Genomic DNA, 22,043 nt, shown 5'->3' on the forward strand with positions numbered 1-22,043 from the left:
TTTTTTTTTTTTTTTTTTTTTTTTTTTGTCTTTTTCCGTGTCCGGCAACGGTTCACAACCCTCAGTGTCACCCCCGTACCGGACTGGGACCGGCAACGGGATCACAACCCTCGGTGTTGTCCCCGCGCCTCGCTCAGCCAGTGAGCGGGAACCGGTCTGTATGTGGGATCCGAACCCTCGGCGGGAGCGCCGCCGCACTTCCCAAGCAGCGCACTAGCGCAGTGCGCCACCGGGCCGGCCCAACACTACCTCTTTTTAAAGTATTTTTGGTATAAATGTCTTATAGTTTATTTAACTAATCTCTTAATGTTCAACATTTTGAGTTTCTAATTATTTCTCTAACACAAATAATCTATTTATATATTGTAATTTTTGTGTAATATATTATTGTAGTTATAATAGTTATAATTTTAAAACCACAGTTTGTGATTTTTAAGATCTGGGTGGTATAGAAAAAAATAGTGGACTGATAGTTTTAAAAGTTGTTCAGGTGATATTTTTTCTTTTAAAACAGTTTTTGATATATTTTCAATGTACTTAAGAATATATGCCCATCATACAAAATTTAAGCATTATAGAATGTATGATGTAGGGGCCGGCCCGGTGGCACACTGCACTAGTGCGCCACTTGGGAAGCGCGGCGGCGCTCCCGCCGAGGGTTCGGATCCCACATACAGACCGGTTCCCGCTCACTGGCTGAGCGAGGCGCGGGGGCAACACCGAGGGTTGTGATCCCGTTGCCGGTCCCAGTCCGGTACGGGGGTGACACTGAGGGTTGCAATCCGTTGCCGGACACGGAAAAAGACAAAAGACAAAAGACAAAAAAAAAGAATGTATGATGTAGTAAATAAAAATGCCTTATAATCCTTGCTCCAGAGATAACCACTGAAAACAATTTATACTCTTATAAATTTTTTTTCCTGTGTGTGTATGTTTAATTATATTTCTTTCACACTAAACATAAACCTGGGAGTCACAGATTTTGTTTTTATATACAGTCCCTGGCACATCATAGGTATCTAATAAATGCAGACAACTGTTTATCTCTGAGAATACTGCGGTTAAAAAACACTGGAATTCAGTAACATTGAAGCACTAATTAAGTATGATTTGTAGCAGCCTAGCTATTTTTAAGATATAGGAAAGTACTCTGGAAAGAAAAAGGAGTGCTTCTAGAGTATGAATTTATAATTTTTGGAGACCCTTGATGTTTTTCTAGTTTGGTTTTATATTTGCATCCTACTGTAATTTAATGTTTTATTTGTATTATATTATTACAGCTGTCTTTAATAAGATGTTGGATTAGTGATTTCTCAGTAATATTATTTTTTTGTATTGTATTATGCTAACAGTTCTTATTAAACTGACAGATCAATAATTCCCCAGTAATATCTGTTAGTCTTTTTAGCATATGCCTCCTGCAAGCCTGTGCTAGGAGCCTTATAGTATGTATAAGGTTCTTCACAAGGTTCATGGAAGGATTTGTGTTATCTTTCAATTCTATTTTTCCATGAACTTTTGAAGTACCCTTGTATTACATAAATATATAATGCTTGGTTTTAGGCTTCAGGGGCTTGTAGTAGTGATTTCCAATCCAGAGTATCTGGGTTCTTAAGGTGCATTTTCAGAAATTAAGAACATTTAATTAAAATTTTATTTATTTGTGATAAGTTTATACAGATAAACTATATGTATGGTTTTCGTATTTATACATGGAATCTCATCAACTTAGAGAATTAACACTGGCTATCTTATACTGATTATATGCTGTAATTGTAAGTGTATGTGTGTATGAGTCATTGATTAATAAAATAGTAGGAAAAGAAATGATATCCTAGTAATTTCAAGTTGTGTATGAAGATCCTGGAATGACATTTTGGTAATGTTATTCTGAAAAATATTGTCGTCTTGTTACCATTTCACTTGTGAGAAAGCTAAAGTATAATTCACTCACTTAAGATCATGCTGCAATGATACTGGATTTGTCTGACTCCGTCTGTTCAGTCTTTTAGGAAAGACTGATTGAGTACTTACAGTGTGCCAGGTACTGCTCTAGGTGCTTGGAAGATGAAAAACTGTCATGATCCCTGCCCTTAAGGGTGCTTAGAATTTAGTGGAGGAAATTGGTGTTAATCGGCTAAATGCAAAATTACAGTGGTAATAAGTGCTGTGTGAAGTGAAACAAGAACTATGTTATGAAATTGGAATAGTCCACAAGGCTATTCTCATTTTGAACACCAATTCTAGAGTTTGGGGTCCCCAAGACCACCCTCACTTCTGACAGCAGTTGCGAGTTTGGGGGTCCACAAAACCACCCTCAGTTTCTGTAATTCTCTAGAAAGACTCACAGACCTCACCAAAAGCTGTTATACTTATGGGTATGGTTTATTATAGTGAAAGGATACAGATTAAAATCAGCCAAAGGAAGAGACATATGGGGGCAGAGTCCAAGAACATTCTGTATGTAGAGCTTCCAGTTATCTTCTCTCAGTGGTGTCACAGATGTTGCTAACTTTCCTGTCTGTGCTGTGTGATAGCATTCAGAGCAGAGTATTGCCATCCAGGGAAACTCAATGTATTCTTGGTGTCCAAAGCTTTTATTGGGCTTCAGTCACATAGACCTGGTTGGCTACCCATGTTGTTGACTTCAGTCTCCAGCTGCACAGGAGATTGAGCTGATAATGTTGAACCAAAACCTCCACCCTATGTCATAATGTTAGATTGTCAGTGTGGCCCAAAGCCCCAGGTAAACAAAGACACTCCTCTCAGGCATGACTTTTCAGGGGCTTAGAATCACCTCCCAGGAGTGAAGGGCAAAGGCTAGACCTCTCTTTGGGCAAGGTTCAGTTCTTTACTACTCACATAAAAATGGGACTTTGTCAAGGAGGTCTGCAAAAGCTTCTGTGAGTAATTGACAGTTCATCTGGAATCTAAAGGTTAATCAGGTATTAACTAGGGGAGAGAGGTTGAGGATTATTCCAGTTTAATAACAGCTTTATAGCAAAAGGGAGTAAGACTAGTAAAAGGTATTAGAAGAAGGCCAGTATAGCTGAAGTGTGGAGAGCAAAGGAGAGATGTCATGAGATATGAAGCTGAACAGTATATTAGTCAGTATTAGGTACAATTAGGTATAGAGAAATGATGGTTTACAAGGAATAGTTTTTTTTCCCTTTCATATTCAGGAACTGTCAAGGTTGTGAGGCTCTTTTGTTCCTTTGTGTATGTCTTCTATTCCAAAAGTTACTTCAGGGTCCAAGATAATTTCTGGCACTTCAGCCATTTAATCTCAATTCCATGTTCCAGACAGCAGGAAGGGGACAGCACACTCCATTCCCTTTATGGACATTTTCTAGAATTTGCCTATGTCATGTACTTGCTTCTCTTTGGCCAAAACTCAGTAACTTGAGTTAGCAGCAAAAGAAACTAGGAAAGTTGTTTTCAGTCCAGCTGGCCATGGGCTCAGACAAAATTTGGGTACTCTAATCTTATGTAAGAAGGAAAAGAGGTATCGGAAAACAACTATCAGCCTATAGATGCAGACAAAGGTCAGATCATGCAGCATATTTTAGACTGTGAATGAGACTTTTGTCTGTATCCTGAGTAATAGAAAGTTACTGAGGTGTTTTAAGAAGGGTGGCATGATCAGATTTTCACTTAGAAGGGATCAGTTTGGCTAGAGTGTGGGGACTGCATTTGAGAAGTAGCATAGGATATAAAAGTAGATAAGGGCAGATGTCAGTTAGGAGGCTTTTGTACAAGTCCACGTTAGAGTAAACAAAAGATGGAAGTAGAGATAGATGTGAACAGATTTGAATAATACTTAGGAGGTAAAGTAGTTAGCACCTTTAATGTGCCACGAATTAGATGTGGGAGTGGAGGAAGAAGGCATCAATGATAACTTATGTTTTTCTTTTTTCCTTTTTAAAAAATTGCTCTTAAGGTATGCAGAATGGAATAATATATGACAGTCCTTGATTGATGACACACTTATGATTGGTCTGCTTTTGGCCACCTTTTATCTATTTAATTATTTAGTTGATTATTCTAAGAGACATAGTAATGCCTAAGATCTCACCACCCAAATAAACTTTATCTGTGTTATTTCCTTCTACCCTACCCATTGTCCAGTGTAACCCTAATTTATCTCCCTCCATCCAACATAACCCTCGTGTTGAATTCTGTTTATCATTTTCTTGCTTTCCTTTTTATGTGTTTTTTGTAATCCTAAAAATAGTGTGTGTATGAGTATATAACATTTTAACTTGGTAAAAAATATCATGCTCTATGTGATTTTTGGAGACTTACTTTTTCCACTAAATATTATAGTTAAAATTCATCTGTAAGTTGTTTGTCATGATTGTTCATTTATTTTGCATGTTGTGTAATACCAATTGCGTGAACATACTGTGTTTACTTACTCTTCCGCAGATTGTCATTTGGGTTTTCCATTTGTGTTGCTGTGGATTGCGCTGTTACAAACATTTTAGTACATGTCTCCTATTTTACTTATGTAAGTTTCTCCTGGGATATACCTAGAAGTAGAATGACTACTTCATCTAATATGTAAATATGCAACTTTATTTTTTTTTTTTTAAAAGATGACCGGTAAGGGGATCTCAACCCTTGGCTTGGTGTTGTCAGCACCAGGCTCAGCCAGTGAGCAAACCGGCCATCCCTACATAGGATCCGAACCCGTGGCCTTGGTGTTAGCAGCACCGCACTCTACCGAGTGAGCCACAGGCCGGCCCTAAATATGCAACTTTAGAAGGAAATATCGTAATGTTTTCTGAAGTAGTTCCTCCAATTTACATTCCTACTAGCAATGTATAAGAGTTGTTATAAAGCCACATATTCCAATATGTGGCATGGTCAAGCCTTTTTAATTTTTGCCAGCCAATTGTTTCTAAAATGTTACTGGTGTACATCTTCCTTATCACTGTATAAATTGAAGTCAGCTCTCCTGTTTGTTATTTTTCAATGTGGCTAATTGTGCTTTTCATTTTGATTTGTAGGAGTTGCTTATGTAATCTTGACACTGCCTCTCCAAGTTGACACCTTATTGTTTCATTTTCTTTTAGGTGTCTTTTAATGAATTGAATTTTGTGTTTTAGAATTAATGCTTTTTGAATCTTATTAAGAATCCATTATCTGTTTGAAGTTGTAAAAAATATTTACCTATATATTTAAATTTTTACTTTTGGTTCTTAATCACCAGTAGTTGGGTTTTGGTATATGGTATGAACTAGGGGTTCAATTTTATCTATTTCAATATGGATTATCATTTTTTTCTGGCCTCATTTGTTGAATATTTGTTGTCTTCCCTAATTATCTGACATGCTACCTCTGTTGTTTACCAAAATTCCGTGTGTGTGTGTGTATTTTCTGGACTTTACTCTGTTTCACTGATAAATTTGTCTCTTTGTCATGATCACACTGTCTTAATTCCTTTCACTTCTTTATGAGTTTTGATATATAATAGGTCATGTCTCCCCTCCTTGCTCTTTTTCAGAAATATCCTTGTTATTTTTGGTCCTATGCTCTTCATGTAAATTTCAGAATCATCAGGTTGTATAAAAAATTCTGTTGGAATTTTGACTGGAATAGAATTGAATGTATATACCAATTGGGGGAGAGTTTATATTTTCATCATACTGAGTAAAAACATACTATGTAGCTCTATTTAAATTTTTTAATATCTTTAATATGTTGCATAATTTTCTCTGTAGATGTCTTAAACATCTTTTGTTAGATTTCTTTCTGGTTCCTTGATATCTCTATTGTAATTGTAAATTGTCTTCCTTTAACCACATTTTATAGGTATTTGCGGCTGGTATAAAGAAATGTAATTAGCTCTTATATATTAATATTATATTTAGCCATCCTGTTAAACCATTCTGTTATCTCTAATAATTTGTTTGCTGGGTTTTTTTCGGGGGGGTGTTTCTGTTTAAATGACCATAACATCTACAAATCATGACAGTTTTATTTCTTCCTTTCTAATCCTTTTGGCTCTAATTTATTTTTTTAGTCTTATCGCCTGGCTCAGACCTCCAGTAAAACAATTTGTGACTTTAGAGGGAATGCTTCTACCATTTCCCCATTTAGTATGATATTTACTCTGGCTTTTTTTTTTTTTTTTCTAATGTTCTTTTTCAAGTAAGGACATTCTGTTATTAATCGGTAAGTGTGTTTATTATAAAAGGATATTAAATTTTTTCAAATGCTTTTTCTGCCTCTATTGAGATTATTATGTTTATTTTCCCCCTTTTTAATAGGTCAATGCAGTGAATTATGCTTATGAATTTTTCTAATATTAAATTGTTCTTCCATACCTGGCACAAGTCCAGTTGGTCATGATGTATTCTCCTTTTCTGCCCTGTTGGGTTAAATACAGCAGTATTTTTTTTAGCGTTTTTGCATCTATAGTTAGGAATGAAATGTGTATTAATTTTCCTTTCTTGTAATGGCTTTGACTAGTTTTAGTATTAGGATTATGTTGGCTTCATGAAATGAGTTGGAATTTCCTTTTCTTCATTATCTTAAAGAGTTTATGTAAAATTAAGATCTATTTCTTTAGACTTTGGTATAATTGGCCTGTGAAACTATCTGGGCCTGGTATTTCCTTTGTGAGAATATATTTAACTACTGTTTCTGTTTAATGTTCAGGCTATTTCTTCTTGAGTGGTTCTGGTAAGATATATTTTTCAGAATTTCTCCGTTTCAGCTTAAGTTTTCAAAATTGTTTCATATGGTTGTTGTTAGTATTCCCTTATTTTTAATCTTATTTTACTTTTAGTTATATTCCTGACTCCTAGATTTCTTATGTGCATATTTGTATAATAGTGGTTTTATTTACCTTATTAATCTACCACCCTTTATTATGTCATACGTGCATTAGGATAGCAACCCAACTGATCTTATTTCTATTTTTTTTTTTTTTTTAAAGATGACCGGTAAGGGGATCTTAACCCTTGACTTGGTGTTATCAGCACCACGCTTTCCCAAGTGAGCCAACCGGCCGTCCCTATATGGGATCCGAACCCGCGGCCTTGGTGCTATCAGCACCACACTCTCCCGAGTGAGCCACGGGCCGGCCCCTTATTTCTATTTTTAGGTATCTTCACTTCTTGCTATAAGTTGACTTAAAACTGGATATTTCAGAAGTGCTATTTTTATTATGTTATTTCCCTGTTAAAAATCTCTTACTCTAAGAGTAAACTCCTAATGCCTCAAGACCAGTGATTTACAAGGTAACAAATGACTCCATGCTATGACTACAACTGTACTAATACAAACCAGTGTGCTCCTTGTCTCTTGAACATATCATCTTAGTTTGTTCCTTTGTCTGAATGCTTCTAACCTCTTAGAATTAATTTCCTTCTCTGTTCTCAAGGTCCTACCAAGCTTTCAAAACCCTATTAAAATTTCACATTCATAGAGAAACCTCTGATACTCCAGTCTAAAATAATTTCTTCCCAGAACTCCATACTAACCATCTGCCAAACAAACAGAAAATAATTTCTTCTTTTACTGTTTTGGTTTTCTGTTGTTCATCTTTTCCATGTATGTATTTCTTTCCAAATTCTTCAGGAGCAGGGCATTTATCTTATACTTTTTCTTAGTATTACTTTCCCTTTAGGAAGCCACAGTTATATTCTCAACCTTTTTTTCCTTGACTATTAATAAAAGCAATTTTATTAATTTACATTGTTACAGCTATGTCAATGAAGATTGACTACAATTTATATATGCAGTACTTGAAGCTATTTTAATATTATTCCTTTGGGCATCTACCATGTTCTTTTGTATAAGCTATTGAGAGAAATTATGCTCTAGTCCAGGGATTATGAAATCAAATGCCTGCATTATCAGGTTGGCAGTGTGAATGTGTGAATTGTGTTGTATGTTAAGAAACAGGGAGTGGAAGATCCCTGATGAACTAAAGAGTATACACCCTGTCAAAGGAATTCAAACCAAATTCTTAAGGTTGTGGGCCAGCCCCACTTGTGACACCCCTTCTCTAGCCTTGTTTCTACTGTTGAACTCTACTACTTTATTTAAAAATGTGTATATAGAGTATATAGAACACTCGGGATAAGCTAAAGATTTAAAAAATTGGAGACCACGTAAATAATTTATACTGTAATAGATTTTTTGTAACATGAGCTAAAGTTCTCTGAAATAGATGTAAGGTGATTTTTAAGCAAGCTTCTTGAGGACAAAGACAACATCTCTTGTTTGCTGTATGTCCAGCATTTATCATAATGTCTGGCACATAGTAGTTGCTCAGTAAATCTTATTTTAATGAGTGAATGGCTGTACACTTTCACACTTTTTAAGTTTTTTGTTTTTTGTTTTTGGTAATTCTGTACTGTGTATAGCATAACCACTTGGCACAGAACTCATTTTAAAACATTTCTATACACATGCATATTGTAATTACTATTTTTCACTCAAACACACACATACAACAATGAGTTATAATATATCATGGACAGTGTAAATTATAATTGACATCAAGAGAGAAGTATCATTAACTACAGGAATGTTTTTCTAATTCTTTTAAAAAATATTCCTAACATGATGGATTATAGATGTGAAGTCTTAGATCATAGAAATGTTTGATAGTATTTTCTGCTGTTGCCTTACCATCTAGCCCTGCATTGTGTACATATTATATCTGTAATGTGTCATGATTTTGAAAGAAGGTGTGAGTAAGAATTCTCCTAACTTTACTTCTACCACCCCTATCCCCAGCTAATTTTAGCCCAAAATAAAGAAGCACTAAACATTATAAAGTTTAGTCAGTCATCTTTATGAAGTGTCTTTTAATCATTAAAATATTTCACTCAAATCTACAAAAGTACTGTGATTTAGATCAAAATATATATTAATAGAAATCAGCCGTAATGTTAATTGTATTCTAGATCTCCTGCTACTTTACCTAATTCATCAATTATAAGACGGTTTTGAGTACTAAATGCTTTAATAGAAGAATTAGAAAAGTGTGGTGTTATCATTTAATTTGTTGAGAATTAGGAGTAAGAGAGTGTTCACTGATGGAGAATGCAGTCTTCTCAAGGAATTTCTCAAACATACTTTGGTCAAAAATTTAAGAACTTAAGAATTTATAAGACCTTAAAAGCCTCTGGCAACACAAAAAGTAGAGGATTATAAGAATTGAAAAGGGAAAATAATTGAAAAATATTTTCTGAAATCAGGATAAAAGTAGATAATTTACTACATTGTAAAGTTATAAGCCAAGTAGTATTATTAGGTTAATTAGAAAATGGTGTTTAATTACGATATAGCAATAAAATAAAGTAGTAAGATTAAGCTGTATTTTTTTAAAAAACATTTAACTCAGCAGTTAACCTTGCTGGTGTTCACACTGATCATCTGTGGTTCTTTCCCAACTCTGTGATCTCAACACTAGGTGCTATAGAGAGTATGGAAGAAACCCTTCTCCATAAGTTGTTTATAATCTTTTCAAAGAGACCACGTATATGCACAGAGCCAGCCTAGCGTGATGGCTAGCGCACAGATTCTAGAGCCAGACTACCTGCCTCTTGCTTTAGCTATGTGCCCTTGGGCAAGTTATGTAACCTCTTTGTGCCTCAGCTTCAACAAATGTAAAATGAGGATAATAATATTACTTCTCTTCATAGGTTGTTTAGAGGATTAAAAGAATTAATGCGTGTGAAGTGTCTAGAAAAGTACCTGGCACATGGTAAATGCTATCTGAATGTTTTCTTCTCTGGCTAGAGTGTAAGGTCCACATAATTTGTTAACAGGTAACAGCTAGATGACAGTTCTGTAAACACTGTATGTGAATGAGCAAAAAAAATATGCAGACAATAGATGCACTTTGTGGGAATTCAAATGAGGGCAGAAACTAATACAATTTGTTGCAGATTTTCTCTAAAAGACACATAGGTGAGTTAAAGCTGTGCTGGATACTGAAAAATGGGTTGAATTTGGATTGGTAGAAATGAGTTTAGGATGAAGTGAACAGGGTGGAAGGACAAGTTCTATTGGTTTAAACAGCTATATTTTAGAACAGGAAAATTGATCTTGTTGCCCTAACTGGATTGGATTTCACTAATGTTATGAGTTCATTCAATTTATTTGTTTTCCTCGAATCTTCAATTCCAGAATTGAAGCAAATCTCTGAAAATAGATTAGAATAGAAGTTAAGCATGTTTATTAAGTTTATGCTAAGACTCTATGAAATAAAATTTGAAAAATTTGTTAATTCATATTTTGGGGGTCATTGTCACCAATTAAAAACTTTTTTTTAAATACAAATTGATAATCCCTTCACTTTTATATTTTGTAGGTAATTAATAATGCTTGTGCCACTCAAGCCATAGTAAGTGTGTTATTGAACTGTACCCATCAAGATGTCCATTTAGGAGAGACATTATCAGAGTTTAAAGAATTTTCACAAAGTTTTGATGCAGCTGTGAGTACAATCTTTTAATTTTTACTAAAAAGGTCCTATTTGTTATAATTCTTGTTTTAATAGACTTCTTGTTAAAATTATTATAGATGAAAGGTTTGGCACTGAGCAATTCAGATGTGATTCGACAAGTACACAACAGTTTTGCCAGGTAAAAGAGACTTTATGTTAAATAAGTACTGTTTCTTTGTTTGTTTCTTTGTCTCTCACTATTTTTTTCTTTACTGTAGACAGCAAATGTTTGAATTTGATGCAAAGACATCAGCAAAAGAAGAAGATGCTTTTCACTTTGTCAGTTATGTTCCTGTTAATGGAAGACTGTATGAATTAGATGGGTTAAGAGAAGGACCAATTGATTTAGGTAATGTGGTTCCTGTTCCTGATACTTCACTTTTGACAAGGGAAAAGAGGCTGGATATTCATCCCCACAGTGCTGCTCAAATTTTAAAGGTGAAAGTGAGTAGGTGATAGTGTAATATCATGAAGGCCTAAAGCTCTTCAGTACTTTATGAAATTAAATATCATAGGAAGGACATGTTGATTACTAAAGTTTAGTTGAGGTCTTTGATATTTTTTTCTAAGTGAAGATTTTTTTTAAACCCATAAGTTACATAATTTGTATTTTGTTTTCCAGTTAACTTTTAGGAATTACTCTTAGTTAACTTAAAAAGTTATTCTTGTCATTTTTAACCTATTGATAAGGGAAGCAAGCATTTCTTATCTTGTGTTAAAATATTTTCATTTCAAATTGGATCATTCAGAATCACTTTAATTCATTGTTTAGCAGTCTACAAAATATTTTTCTTCAAAGTTTCTATTTAGATAGTGCATTAATGTACTATCCTTTGTGCCAAAAGATAGATTTGTCCTGATCCCACCTTGTCTCTGACCTTGAGCAAAAATGATAAGTGATTATCGAGGTTGAGGGTATAATCTGTAGTTCTGAAATATTACTGAAAAAATAGACCCACAAAAGAATTCTAAATCTTAATTTCGATATCATTACATTTTCTTTTTCTTTTTAAAATTAGGTTTGAAGTCCAACAAAACTTGTTTTAGTTGACTCTAGTGTTGTATGCTGTTCATAAAACTTTATACTTTCAGATTTAAAAAAATCAAAATGTAGGTTCATTTTGTTTATATTTTTTGACCGTGCCTTGTGTATTGAACCAATAGTTTATGTAGTGAAGATTTATATGCTACCTTTATATTTAAAAATATGTCTGTTATAGAAAATTAGTAGAATGTTCTTTCAATTCTGTAGAAGCTGGTTTTCCCTAATATGGTAGTTAATCTCATCTCTGCATTTTCTCTGTTGGCTTCTATCTGGTTATCTGGTCAGCTATTCTTTATTCATTAGAACCATTAAATATAAAGGAAGTAAAAGATAAAACAGAACAGTTTTGCTATGCAACTGCTATCTATGCTGTAATTTATGGGGAGTCAGACAAATAAGGATTGAATTTTTATTTTGCCACTCATTTGTGGGCTGGTTTTTCTCAGCCTTCAGTTCCATCATCTGTAAAATGAAGGTGGTTATCTTTATCTCATAAGATTGTGAGTTTAAATAACTTCCTAGTTTATTATTTTCTTAAACATTTGTTTAGCACCTACTAAGTGACACAATAATATGGCGATGCAAGTTACAACACTCTTTCCTCTAACCATTGCCAAGAAAATAAGGATTATTATTAGTTATGCTAAAAAGATTTTTCTGTCCTGAATTTGCTAAAATATTTGTAAAAAGAAATATTTTAGACCAAACTTTGGAAATGTTTTGAAATAATGTTTAGTTTTCTTATTTTTATTTATTTATTTTATTTTAAAAGTTTTCTTATTTTTATTTAACTTTTTACATTTCTTTCTAGGTGCATGCAATCAAGATGATTGGATCAGCGCAGTGAGGCCAGTCATAGAAAAAAGGATACAAAAGTAAATGCTCAGCTAATCTCATTGGCATAACGTTCCAGTTTTTAAGCATTTTAAAAAAACTTTCATTGTTATTTTAGCAATGTATATTAAACATCTACTTTTGATTAGATTACTGCATTCAGGAAATTTATTTCAGAAAATTTCTAAATTTTACATAGTAATATGAAATCTTGTCTTTGGAGAAGTTAAACTTGCAGATCTCCATTAAGTTAGATATTTTGCACTGTTTGATATTTGTACGATATTTTGTAGTTTTATTTTTTGAGGATTTTTTGTATTAAACTTTTAATTTTGAGATAATTATATATTCACATTTGGTTGTTGTATACTCTTTACCTTGCAATGGTAAATCTTGCAGAACTATAGTACAATATGACAGCCAGGATATTGGCATTGATATAGTCAATATATGGCAAAATTCAATCACCACAAGGATCCCTCATGTTGCCATTATATAGCCACAACCACTCCCCTCCCCTGCCACCTCTCCTTCCCTTCCCCACATTCCTTAATACCTAGTTCTATAATTTTTGTCATTTAAGGAATGTGATATAAATAGAACCATATAATATGTAACCTTTTTGCCTTAGTCTTTTTCACTCAGCATAATTCTGTGGAGATTCACTCAGGTTGTTAAGTGTATCAATAGTTCACTCTTTCTTATTGATTGGTAGTATTCTGTGGTATGGTTATACCAGTTTTTTGCCTATTCACTCATTGAAGGACATCTGGATTATTTCCATTTTTGGCTATTATGAATAAAGCTGCAATACACATTTTTGTATAGATTTTTTTTGTGATGAATGTAAGTTTTTATTTCTCTGGGATAAATTCCCAGGAATGTTATTACTGGATTGTGTGGTAAATGCATATTTGGTTTTGTAAGAAACCACCAAACTTTTCCAGAGTGGCTGAACCATTTTACATTCCTACCAGCAATGTATGAATATTCGTTTCTCTGTGTCCTTGCTAGTATTTGGTGTTGTCACAATTTTTTATTTTAACCATTCTGATGGGTATGTAGTGATATTTCATTGTGGTTTTAGTCTGCATTTCTCTGGTGACTAATGATGTTGAAAATCTTTTCATGCCTTCGCCTATTTTCTAATTAATTGTTTGGTTTTTTGACTGTTGAGCCCTGAAGTTCCTTACGTACTCTAGATACTAGTCCTTCATCAGACATTTCATTGCCTGCAAATATTCTCTTCCCATTCTGTAGCCTGTCCCCTCATTCTCTCATCATGGTCTCTCACAGAGCAATATCCCAGTGAAGTCCAACTTATCAGTATTTCTTACTATGAATTACGTTTTGTTGTCAAGTCTGAGAATTCTTTGCCTGGTCCTAGATCCCAGAGATTTTCTCCTGTTTTTTTTATGAAGGGTTCATAATTTAATGTTTTATATTTAGGTCTGTGATTTATTTTGAGTAAATTTTCATGTATGGTGTGACATTTAGGTCAATGTTCATTTTTTTGCTTATGCATATTCAGTTGCTCTAGCACCAGTTGTTGAAAAGGCTATCCTTCCTCCTCTGAATTGCTCCTACACCTTTGTAAAAAAAACAATTGGGTATATTTGTGTGGGTTTATTTCTAGACTCACTATTCTGTTCATTGATCTATATGTTTGTCCCTTTGCTTCTACTACACACTCTTGATTACTGTAGCCATAAGTCCTGAAATCAGGTAGACTCATACCTCCTACTTTATTCTTTTCTTTTAAATTGTTTTAACTGTTATAGTTCCTCTGCCTTCTCAAATAAATTTTAGTAGAGTCTCCATATCTAAAAAATTTCTTGCTGGGATTTTGATAAGAAATGTGTCAAACATTTATATCAATTTGAGGAGAATTGGTATCTTTCCTATGTGAGTCTTCCAATTCATGAACAAGGTATGTCTCTGCATTTACTTATATCTTCTCTGATTCTTTCATCAGCTTTTTGTAGTTTTCAGCATACAAGTCCTGTACATGTTTTGTCTGATTTATACCCAAACACTTCATATTCTTTATTTTTAATTTATTTTTTCTAAACGTTCTGTCAGGTTTAACACTTCATATTCTTTTGAGTGGTATTATGAATGGTATTGTATTTCCATTTGATCATTACCAGCATGTAGAAATACAATTGATTGTAATTAACTTTTTCCCCATTTCTTCATCTTGCATTCTTTGAACTTGCTGAACTCACCCACATCCCATGACATTTCCTACATAGGCAGTCATGTCATTTGCAAAAAGGGACAGTTTTGAATTTTTCTCCTTTTAGTATTATTAGTTTTTGCTTTATGTATTTTCCAGCTCTGTTGTTTGGTGCATGCATATTTGTGATTACTTTTTGGTGGATTGACCTTTTTATCATTATGTAATGTCTCTCTCTGACTCTAGTGATTCTCTTTGCTGTGAAGTTTAACTGATAATAATGTAGCCTCTCCTACTTTTTTGGATGAATGTATTCATGTTATAGTTTTTCCACCCTTTTCTTTTTAACTTACATATATTTGAAATCAGTTTCTTAGGCAACATATATTGAGCCATATTTTTGAACCCATTCTGCCAATCTCTTTCTTTTATTTCGTTTATTTAGACCATTTACAATAAATGTAATGGACTTATAAAATTACATATAAAATTAAATGTACGTTTAATAAAATTGTATGTTATGATTTGGTTCTGCCATTTAATTTTTTCTCTTTGTTTTCTCTGATTTTTGTTTTTCTATTTTTTTCGTGCCTTCCTGTGAGTTACCTGAACACTTTTTAGAACTCCGTTTTTATTTATCTGTAGTGTTTCTGAGTGTATTTTTTCATAGGGCATTTTTAGTAGTTTCTTTAAATTATTACAGACTACTGGTGTCCACATTTTACCAGTTTGAATGAAATGTAGAAATCTTACCTTCCTTTACATACTTTTACTGTCCCCTGTTATATTATAGTTATCTTAAATAATTTCTTTATGTACATGTTAGGACCATATCAGATAGTATTATAATTTTTGCTTCAATCATGAAACATAATTTAGAGACCTTTTAGAGGAGGAAAATATATTGTGTTTACCAATATTTTTACTCTTTTCATTATTCTTCCTTCCTAATGTTTCAGAACTCCTTTTGTCATGTCATTTCTGTTTAGAAAACTTTCATTAGCCATTCTTTTAGAGAGGTCCAGTAGCAATAGATTCCTAGTTTTTCTTCATCTGAAAATGTCTTGATTTCCCTTTCATTCCTGAGGAATATTTTCACTGGATATAGAATTCTGGGTTGACGGTCTTGTCTTGAGCACTTGAAAAATGTTAGGCCACTTCCTTTTGTCCTCCATGGTTTCTGATGATAAATACAATGTCATTTGAATTGTTTACCCTATGGTTATGGTGGTGTTTTTCTCATGCTGCTCTCAAGGTCTTTTATTCATCATCAGTTTTCAGATGTTTGACTATGATGTGTCTTGGTGCATGTTTTTTTAGGTTTGTCCTGTTTAGAGTTTGCTCAGCTTTTCAAATCTATAGGTCTGTATCTCGACAAATTCTGGAAGTTTTCAGCCATTATATTCTTGTCTTAGTCAGTTTTCTGTTGCTTATAACAGAATAACTGAAACTGGATAATTTATAAAGAAACTATTTATTTCTTACAGTTTTGGAGGCTTGGAAGTCCAAGGTTGAGGGGTTGCATCTGGTGAGGGCCTTCTTCCTGGTAGGACTCTGCAGAGTTCTGAGGTAGCACAGGGTATAACATGTTGAGAGCATGTTCTCCTGCTCATTCAGATCTCTTTCTCCTCTTACAAAGCCACTAGTACCATTCTCATGACAACCCATTAATCCATTAACCCATTAATCCATGAATGGATTAATCTGTTCGTGAGTGTAGAGTCATCATGATCCAGTCACCTCTGAAAGTCTCAGCCTTTCAGTACTGCTGCATTGGGAATTAACTTTCAACATGAGTGTTGGAGGGGACAAACATTTAAAACATACCAGTTTTCAGCCTCACCCTCTTCCTCCCCTTCCTGGGCTCCAAGGACTTGAACGTTAGATCCTTTGTTTTAGATCCACAGGTTCCTGACACTTTGTCTATTTATTTATTTATTTTTAGTCTATTTTCTTGTTCTCTCTGTTCGGATTGGGTAATTTCTATTGTTCTGTCTTCGAGCTCACTGATTCTTTCCTCTGCCCCCTTCATTCTGCTGTTGAGCCCATCCATTGGTTTTTTTCTTTTTTTTTTTTGGTTCTTCTTTATATCTTCTATTTCTTTGCTGACACTTTTAATTTTTAATTTGTTGCCATTATGTTTGTAATTGCTGATTGAATAATTTTTACAATGACTCTCCTAAAATCTTTGTCAGATAATTCTAATATCTGCCATCTCACTATCTAACAAGTGTCTTTTTTCATTCAAGTTGAGATTTTCATAGTACTTGAGCATTCTGGATATTATAAGACTCTGGATCTATTTAAAGCTTCTGTCTTAGCTTGTTTTCATGGCACTCCTCTGTCAGGGAAATTGGGGACACTGCCTCATTACTGCCAAGTGGGAGCAGAATTCCAGGTTCATTACTCTGCCTTTATTGACACCTGAGGTGGAAAGGGGTTTCTTGTTATTGCTGGGAACAGGTGGAAGTTATGGCCCTCAACAGGTTATCCATTGATACCACTCTGGCCGAGATGGGTAGGAGTACCTTGATATTGCTCTTCACATGACCTCCCCTGATACTGACGTGGGAGGGGCTTCTTTGTGACTGGATGGTAGTGACCGTTTTGGCTTCCCACTTGGTCTTCTCTGATGCCTCAAATGGATGTTGTCATTAACACCTGGCGGGAATGAAAGTCCCAGCTCCCTTCTCAGCCTGTCTGGACTCCAACCTCTAGGTGCTTTGTTACAGCCTGGTGAGGTTGGAAGTCTAGGCACCCTGCTCCACTTTTGCTGGTAGGGATAAGGGTCACAGATTTTTCAGTTGTGTTTGGCTATAGTAGAGTGATTATTATCTAAAAGTTGTCTGTCTTGTGAGGCTGCCCCTTTCACGTTCAGCTAGGGAGAGAGCAGACTTTTGTTGGGGCTTTTATGTCTGTGCCTGTTGGCACTTCTGGGTTACTAATTTCTTCAGCTCCAAGCCTGGGATATATGAGGCAGAACCCAGGGAGCTCAGGGAATTCATCACCATGTCATTCTCGGGCCCTGAGTTCTCCAGCTTGTCCACCTTCTCTCCACCTTTCTGAATTTTCTCTCTCTCTTTTTAAAATTATGTTCAGGGTTTTTAGTTTTACTTAGTAGGAGGAATAGGGACATGAAAATCCCACAAGGAGAGTTTTTAAAACATTTTTACATAATTTCAAAGCACTATCGTTAAAATTGGGCCATATTTTTTTCAGTGAATGAGCTATGTGTGAGAAACTCTAGGAGGTGAACTAATGCAAAAATGGGCTTACATTTTGTGTATATTTTCATCTTGATTAAATATATTTACATAATGTTAAAGATAATTTTTTTAATGTCAGTCCCTGCCATAAACAAGCTTATGCTATGAGGTGTTTCATTGGTATCAGAGTAGTGAAAATCAAATAGCATTTAGAAATTTTATTACAGGCTGTAAGTATATGTTATACTAAAAAATATTATATAAATATGTTATTTGATTGTTTGTAATAACATATAAAATATAAATAAAACTTTAAAAGTTTATTAATTAAAAGTAGAAACTACATCATGACTTGGAAAACAATTATATAGTAAGGAGTATAATTAATTAATATCAGGGTGCCAGTATAATTAACCCAACATATGTGGGGTATTAGTTTGTTTTATCTGAGATCTTCAGTACACAAGTTGCCGTTTTTATTATAATGGTAGAGAAATTGATGAAAATATTCGTTATTTAAAATTTGTTATTTCAAATGTTTTAAATGGCACTAACATTATTTTAGAACATTTAAAAACTATTTGTGGTTGATGAAATTTAGCTAATTTTTTTTGCTACATTTGTACTCTAGCTTTCATATATGAAAGCTTTTTTAAAATGTCAATTTTTATTGTTAGTCAACTGATAGATTTTTTTTTTAACCTCAGGGAATCATGGGGTAATCACAATGGATTATCTCAATAGTAAAAGTTTTGTAATTCTTTATTATATTGTAAACTTTAAAATAACTTTATTCTAGGTACAGTGAAGGCGAAATTCGATTTAATTTAATGGCCATTGTGTCTGACAGAAAAATGATATATGAGCAGAAGATAGCAGAGTTACAAAGACAACTTGCAGAGGTTTGTGGCCATGTTTTTAAGTACAAAGTTCTAGCTTAGTTATTCTCTTGGGAAAGTATTTACCTTTTTTTAAAATATAGATTTATTAAGTGTCCTGACTGGAAGTTAAGAGAATGCACTCTGGATTCAGGATGCTTAGATTCAGTTGCTGGCTTTGCCACTTAGTGGATGTATGAATTAATTTTAAGTATATTTCTTTGTGCCTCGAGTCTTTATGAAGCATGAGGATAATAGTATTTACTTGATAAGGTTGTCATGAGGATTAAATGAGATGATATATGTAAACCACTTACAACAATGACTGACAAATGGTAAGTGCTAAATAATTGTTAGCAATGAACTGTTTTAATTGTTTCCTATGATTTCATTATATAACTAAGCAAATTAGAATGTATTTCTCAAAGAGTTAATTGGATACATTTAGATTCACATGTAATGTTTACTAGTCTTTATGATTGAGTATCATTCTGTAGTACATATGGCTGGAGAAGTGAATTAATAATAGACAAAGTCTTTTTTACAATCCTTTGATCACATTTTCTTGAGGATATTTCAACAAATTTATTTTAGCTTAATAGGAGATTACAGCAATATAGTATACTACAGTATAGGTTGTTTTAGGTAAAAATTCATATGTACAGTCATGCACTGCATAATGATGTGTTGGTCAATGATGAACTGCGTATATGATAGCTGTCCAATAAGATTATAATACCATATTTTTACTGTTCATTTTTAATGTTTAGATATGTTTAGATATACAAATACTTACCATCATGTTACAGTTGCCTACAGTATTTAGTACAGTAACATGCTGTACGAGTTTGTAGCCTAGGAGCAATAGGCTATACCATCTAGGTTTGTGTTAGTATACTCTGTGATGTTCTCACAAGGACAGAATTGTCTAATGATGCATTTCTCAGAATGTATCTCTGCCATTAAGTGATCCATGACTGTATTCCTTTTTTTTTTTTTTTTGTCTTTTTTCATGACTGGCGACGGATCGCAACCCTCAGTGTTGCGCCCGTACCGGACCAGGACCGGCCACGGGATCGCAACCCTCGGTGTTGCTCCCGCCCCTCGCTCAGCCAGTGAGCAGCCGGTCTGTATGTGGGATCCGAACTCTCGGCGGGAGAGCCACCGCACTTCCCAAGCGGCGCACTATAGCAGTGCGCCACCGGGCCGGCCGATCCATGACTGTATTATAGAACGTAGAAATATGGGAGGTAGTATTTAGGGCTTTTATCCTTTATTGCTGTTATTAGGCTGGTATTCTGTTACCAATATTAAGAGTAGGAATTTGAAAATAATTATACTATGTTTATCATTTTAAAATATTCTGGACTTAAACCTCAATCATTAGGGTATGTTATTTCTTTTTCTTCCCCCAAGGAGGAACCCATGGATACAGATCAAGGTAATAATATGTTAAGTGCTATTCAGTCAGAAGTTGCCAAAAATCAAATGCTTATTGAAGAAGAAGTACAGAAATTAAAAAGATACAAGGTATGTTTAAAAAAATGTATGCCTTAAATGTTTTAATATAGAGTAGTATATTTAGAGATGAGGGTATTTTGAATGTTTGATTGCTTTTCTTCCTGTCATTTACCAGTTTTCAGAATAATGTATTGATTCTCCAGTGCCCTACAAAGATAAATAGTGGTTTCTTTCTTTTTAATTTTGTTTAAAGTATCATTATGAACATATTTTTAATCTATTTATTATTTAGTTCACTGTAATTATTATTTTCATTAATGCTCAAATTATTGCATCTTTGGCTTTTGGGAGCCACTTCAAGTTATATGTTAAGTTTTTTTTGACATAACCCCCTTAGTCTTTGATCTAGCTTTCTAGTATAACAAGATGTTTGACTCATCTTGTACATTTCCTGCTTCAGACTTGGAATCAGAAAGTTTTTCAAGAAGCCCTGGGTTCTCTTGGTGGGAAATGGCATTTAGAAACCACTATCTAGGAGCTCAGGGTGGTCAGTGCCACTTATTAGTCAGTTTCTATGTGTTTTCAGAGCTAAGAAATACATTTTTGTTTGTTTCTTGTTTTATTTTTCAAGAGAAAATACATGAATTCGTATTAGTACTCAAATTTAGGATTAAAAGGCTTTACACTTGTAGTTGAGAATTTGCATTTCTTCTCTTAAGCTGAAAATCCTGGTTCCTAACTGGATTAATGTAATTACTTGCTTTATGATATGTATGGATAGTATATATGTAAGGAATGTTTATACATGTAGATATGCATATATACATTAGTTCAGAATAACAGTACCAGTAGTGTTAATAACAACTGAAAGTTGTTTTTTTTAAAAAAATTTGTTTTATTCCTTAGGACATATCCCATTTTGGGTATGCAATTAAATTACTGTGTTTTAGATTCACCTTTCAAATTTTTTAGGGTTTTTAAAAAAATTTGAATTTAATTTTATTTAATTATATCAAACATTTATGTAATTCAGAGTCAAATATAATAGCAAGGTTATCTTTAATAATGCCATTCTCCTTCACTTGCAGTTTATCCAATAAGCTTTTTTCAGAGAAGTAAAGAGTCAAGGGAACTTTGAATTTTGTATGACTTTGGATGTGGAACTGACATCTTTTGTCATGTGTTACAGTAGTAAAAGGATTGTTTTTCATTTGAAGTTCAGTTGAAGGCAAGGACTTTTTCTTTTTGTTGCTCACTACAGTGTCAGCATAATGCTTTGCATCATATTTAACAGCCAACAAATGATTGTTAAATAAAATAAATGAACCTTGAACTGGTACCATTTTTCAGGTGGAATTGGTAGGGGAAGGAAGGCTCCAGAGTATTTCAGGCAGGAAAAAAGAAGAGCAAGGTGGATGAAGACAGGAAAGTAAGGGATGATAGCTTTAACAGTTATTTTTCACTTCACATGATATTTTTAAAAAACTACAGACTACTCATTATATATATATATATATTCTTATGCAGAATTATTATATAACTAACTAATTTTTAATATCTGCCTAAAATAAAATACAAGCTAAGTTTTCAGAGTCTTTGCCTGCTTACACTGTTTGGAAATGCTTTGTTTACAAAAAGGTAAAATGATTCTCATACGGATATAAAATGAACACATTAAGATTTAACTTAAGGGCCGGCCCGGTGGCGCTCCCGCCCGAGGGTTCGGATCCCACATACAGACCGGTTCCCGCTCACTGGCTGAGCGAGGCGCGGGAGCAACACCGAGGCTTGCAATCCCGTTGCTGGTCCCCGGTCCGGTACGGGCGCGACACTGAGGGTTGCGATCCGTTGCCAGACACGGAAAAAGATAAAAGACAAAAAAAAAAAAAAAAAAAAAAAAAATTTAACTTAATTAATTAACTGAAGGAACCCAGAAGATGTCAAAACTAGGTTAAAGGAAAAGTTA

The 22,043-nt window shown here is 34.0% G+C and overlaps 1 protein-coding gene across 3 annotated transcripts in view; it reads left to right on the plus strand.

The window, feature by feature from the left end:
• Nucleotides 1-22,043, plus strand: part of UCHL5 (ubiquitin carboxyl-terminal hydrolase L5) — a 42,623-nt gene that overhangs the window by 13,403 nt on the left and 7,177 nt on the right. For 2 of the 3 annotated variants that reach the window (XM_008586161.1, XM_008586159.1), the window contains exons 4-9: nt 10,340-10,465; nt 10,552-10,613; nt 10,693-10,823; nt 12,331-12,394; nt 18,538-18,640; nt 20,033-20,146. In XM_008586161.1, coding sequence (XP_008584383.1) covers nt 10,340-10,465; nt 10,552-10,613; nt 10,693-10,823; nt 12,331-12,394; nt 18,538-18,640; nt 20,033-20,146 — 600 coding nt within the window. The remainder of the gene's footprint in view (nt 1-10,339; nt 10,466-10,551; nt 10,614-10,692; nt 10,824-12,330; nt 12,395-18,537; nt 18,641-20,032; nt 20,147-22,043) is intronic. The other variant, XM_008586160.1, reaches the window with a different exon arrangement.

This window comes from Galeopterus variegatus, unplaced genomic scaffold (genome assembly GCF_000696425.1).
Source record: "Galeopterus variegatus unplaced genomic scaffold, G_variegatus-3.0.2 Scaffold3854, whole genome shotgun sequence".
NCBI classification, from domain to species: Eukaryota; Metazoa; Chordata; class Mammalia; order Dermoptera; family Cynocephalidae; genus Galeopterus; species Galeopterus variegatus.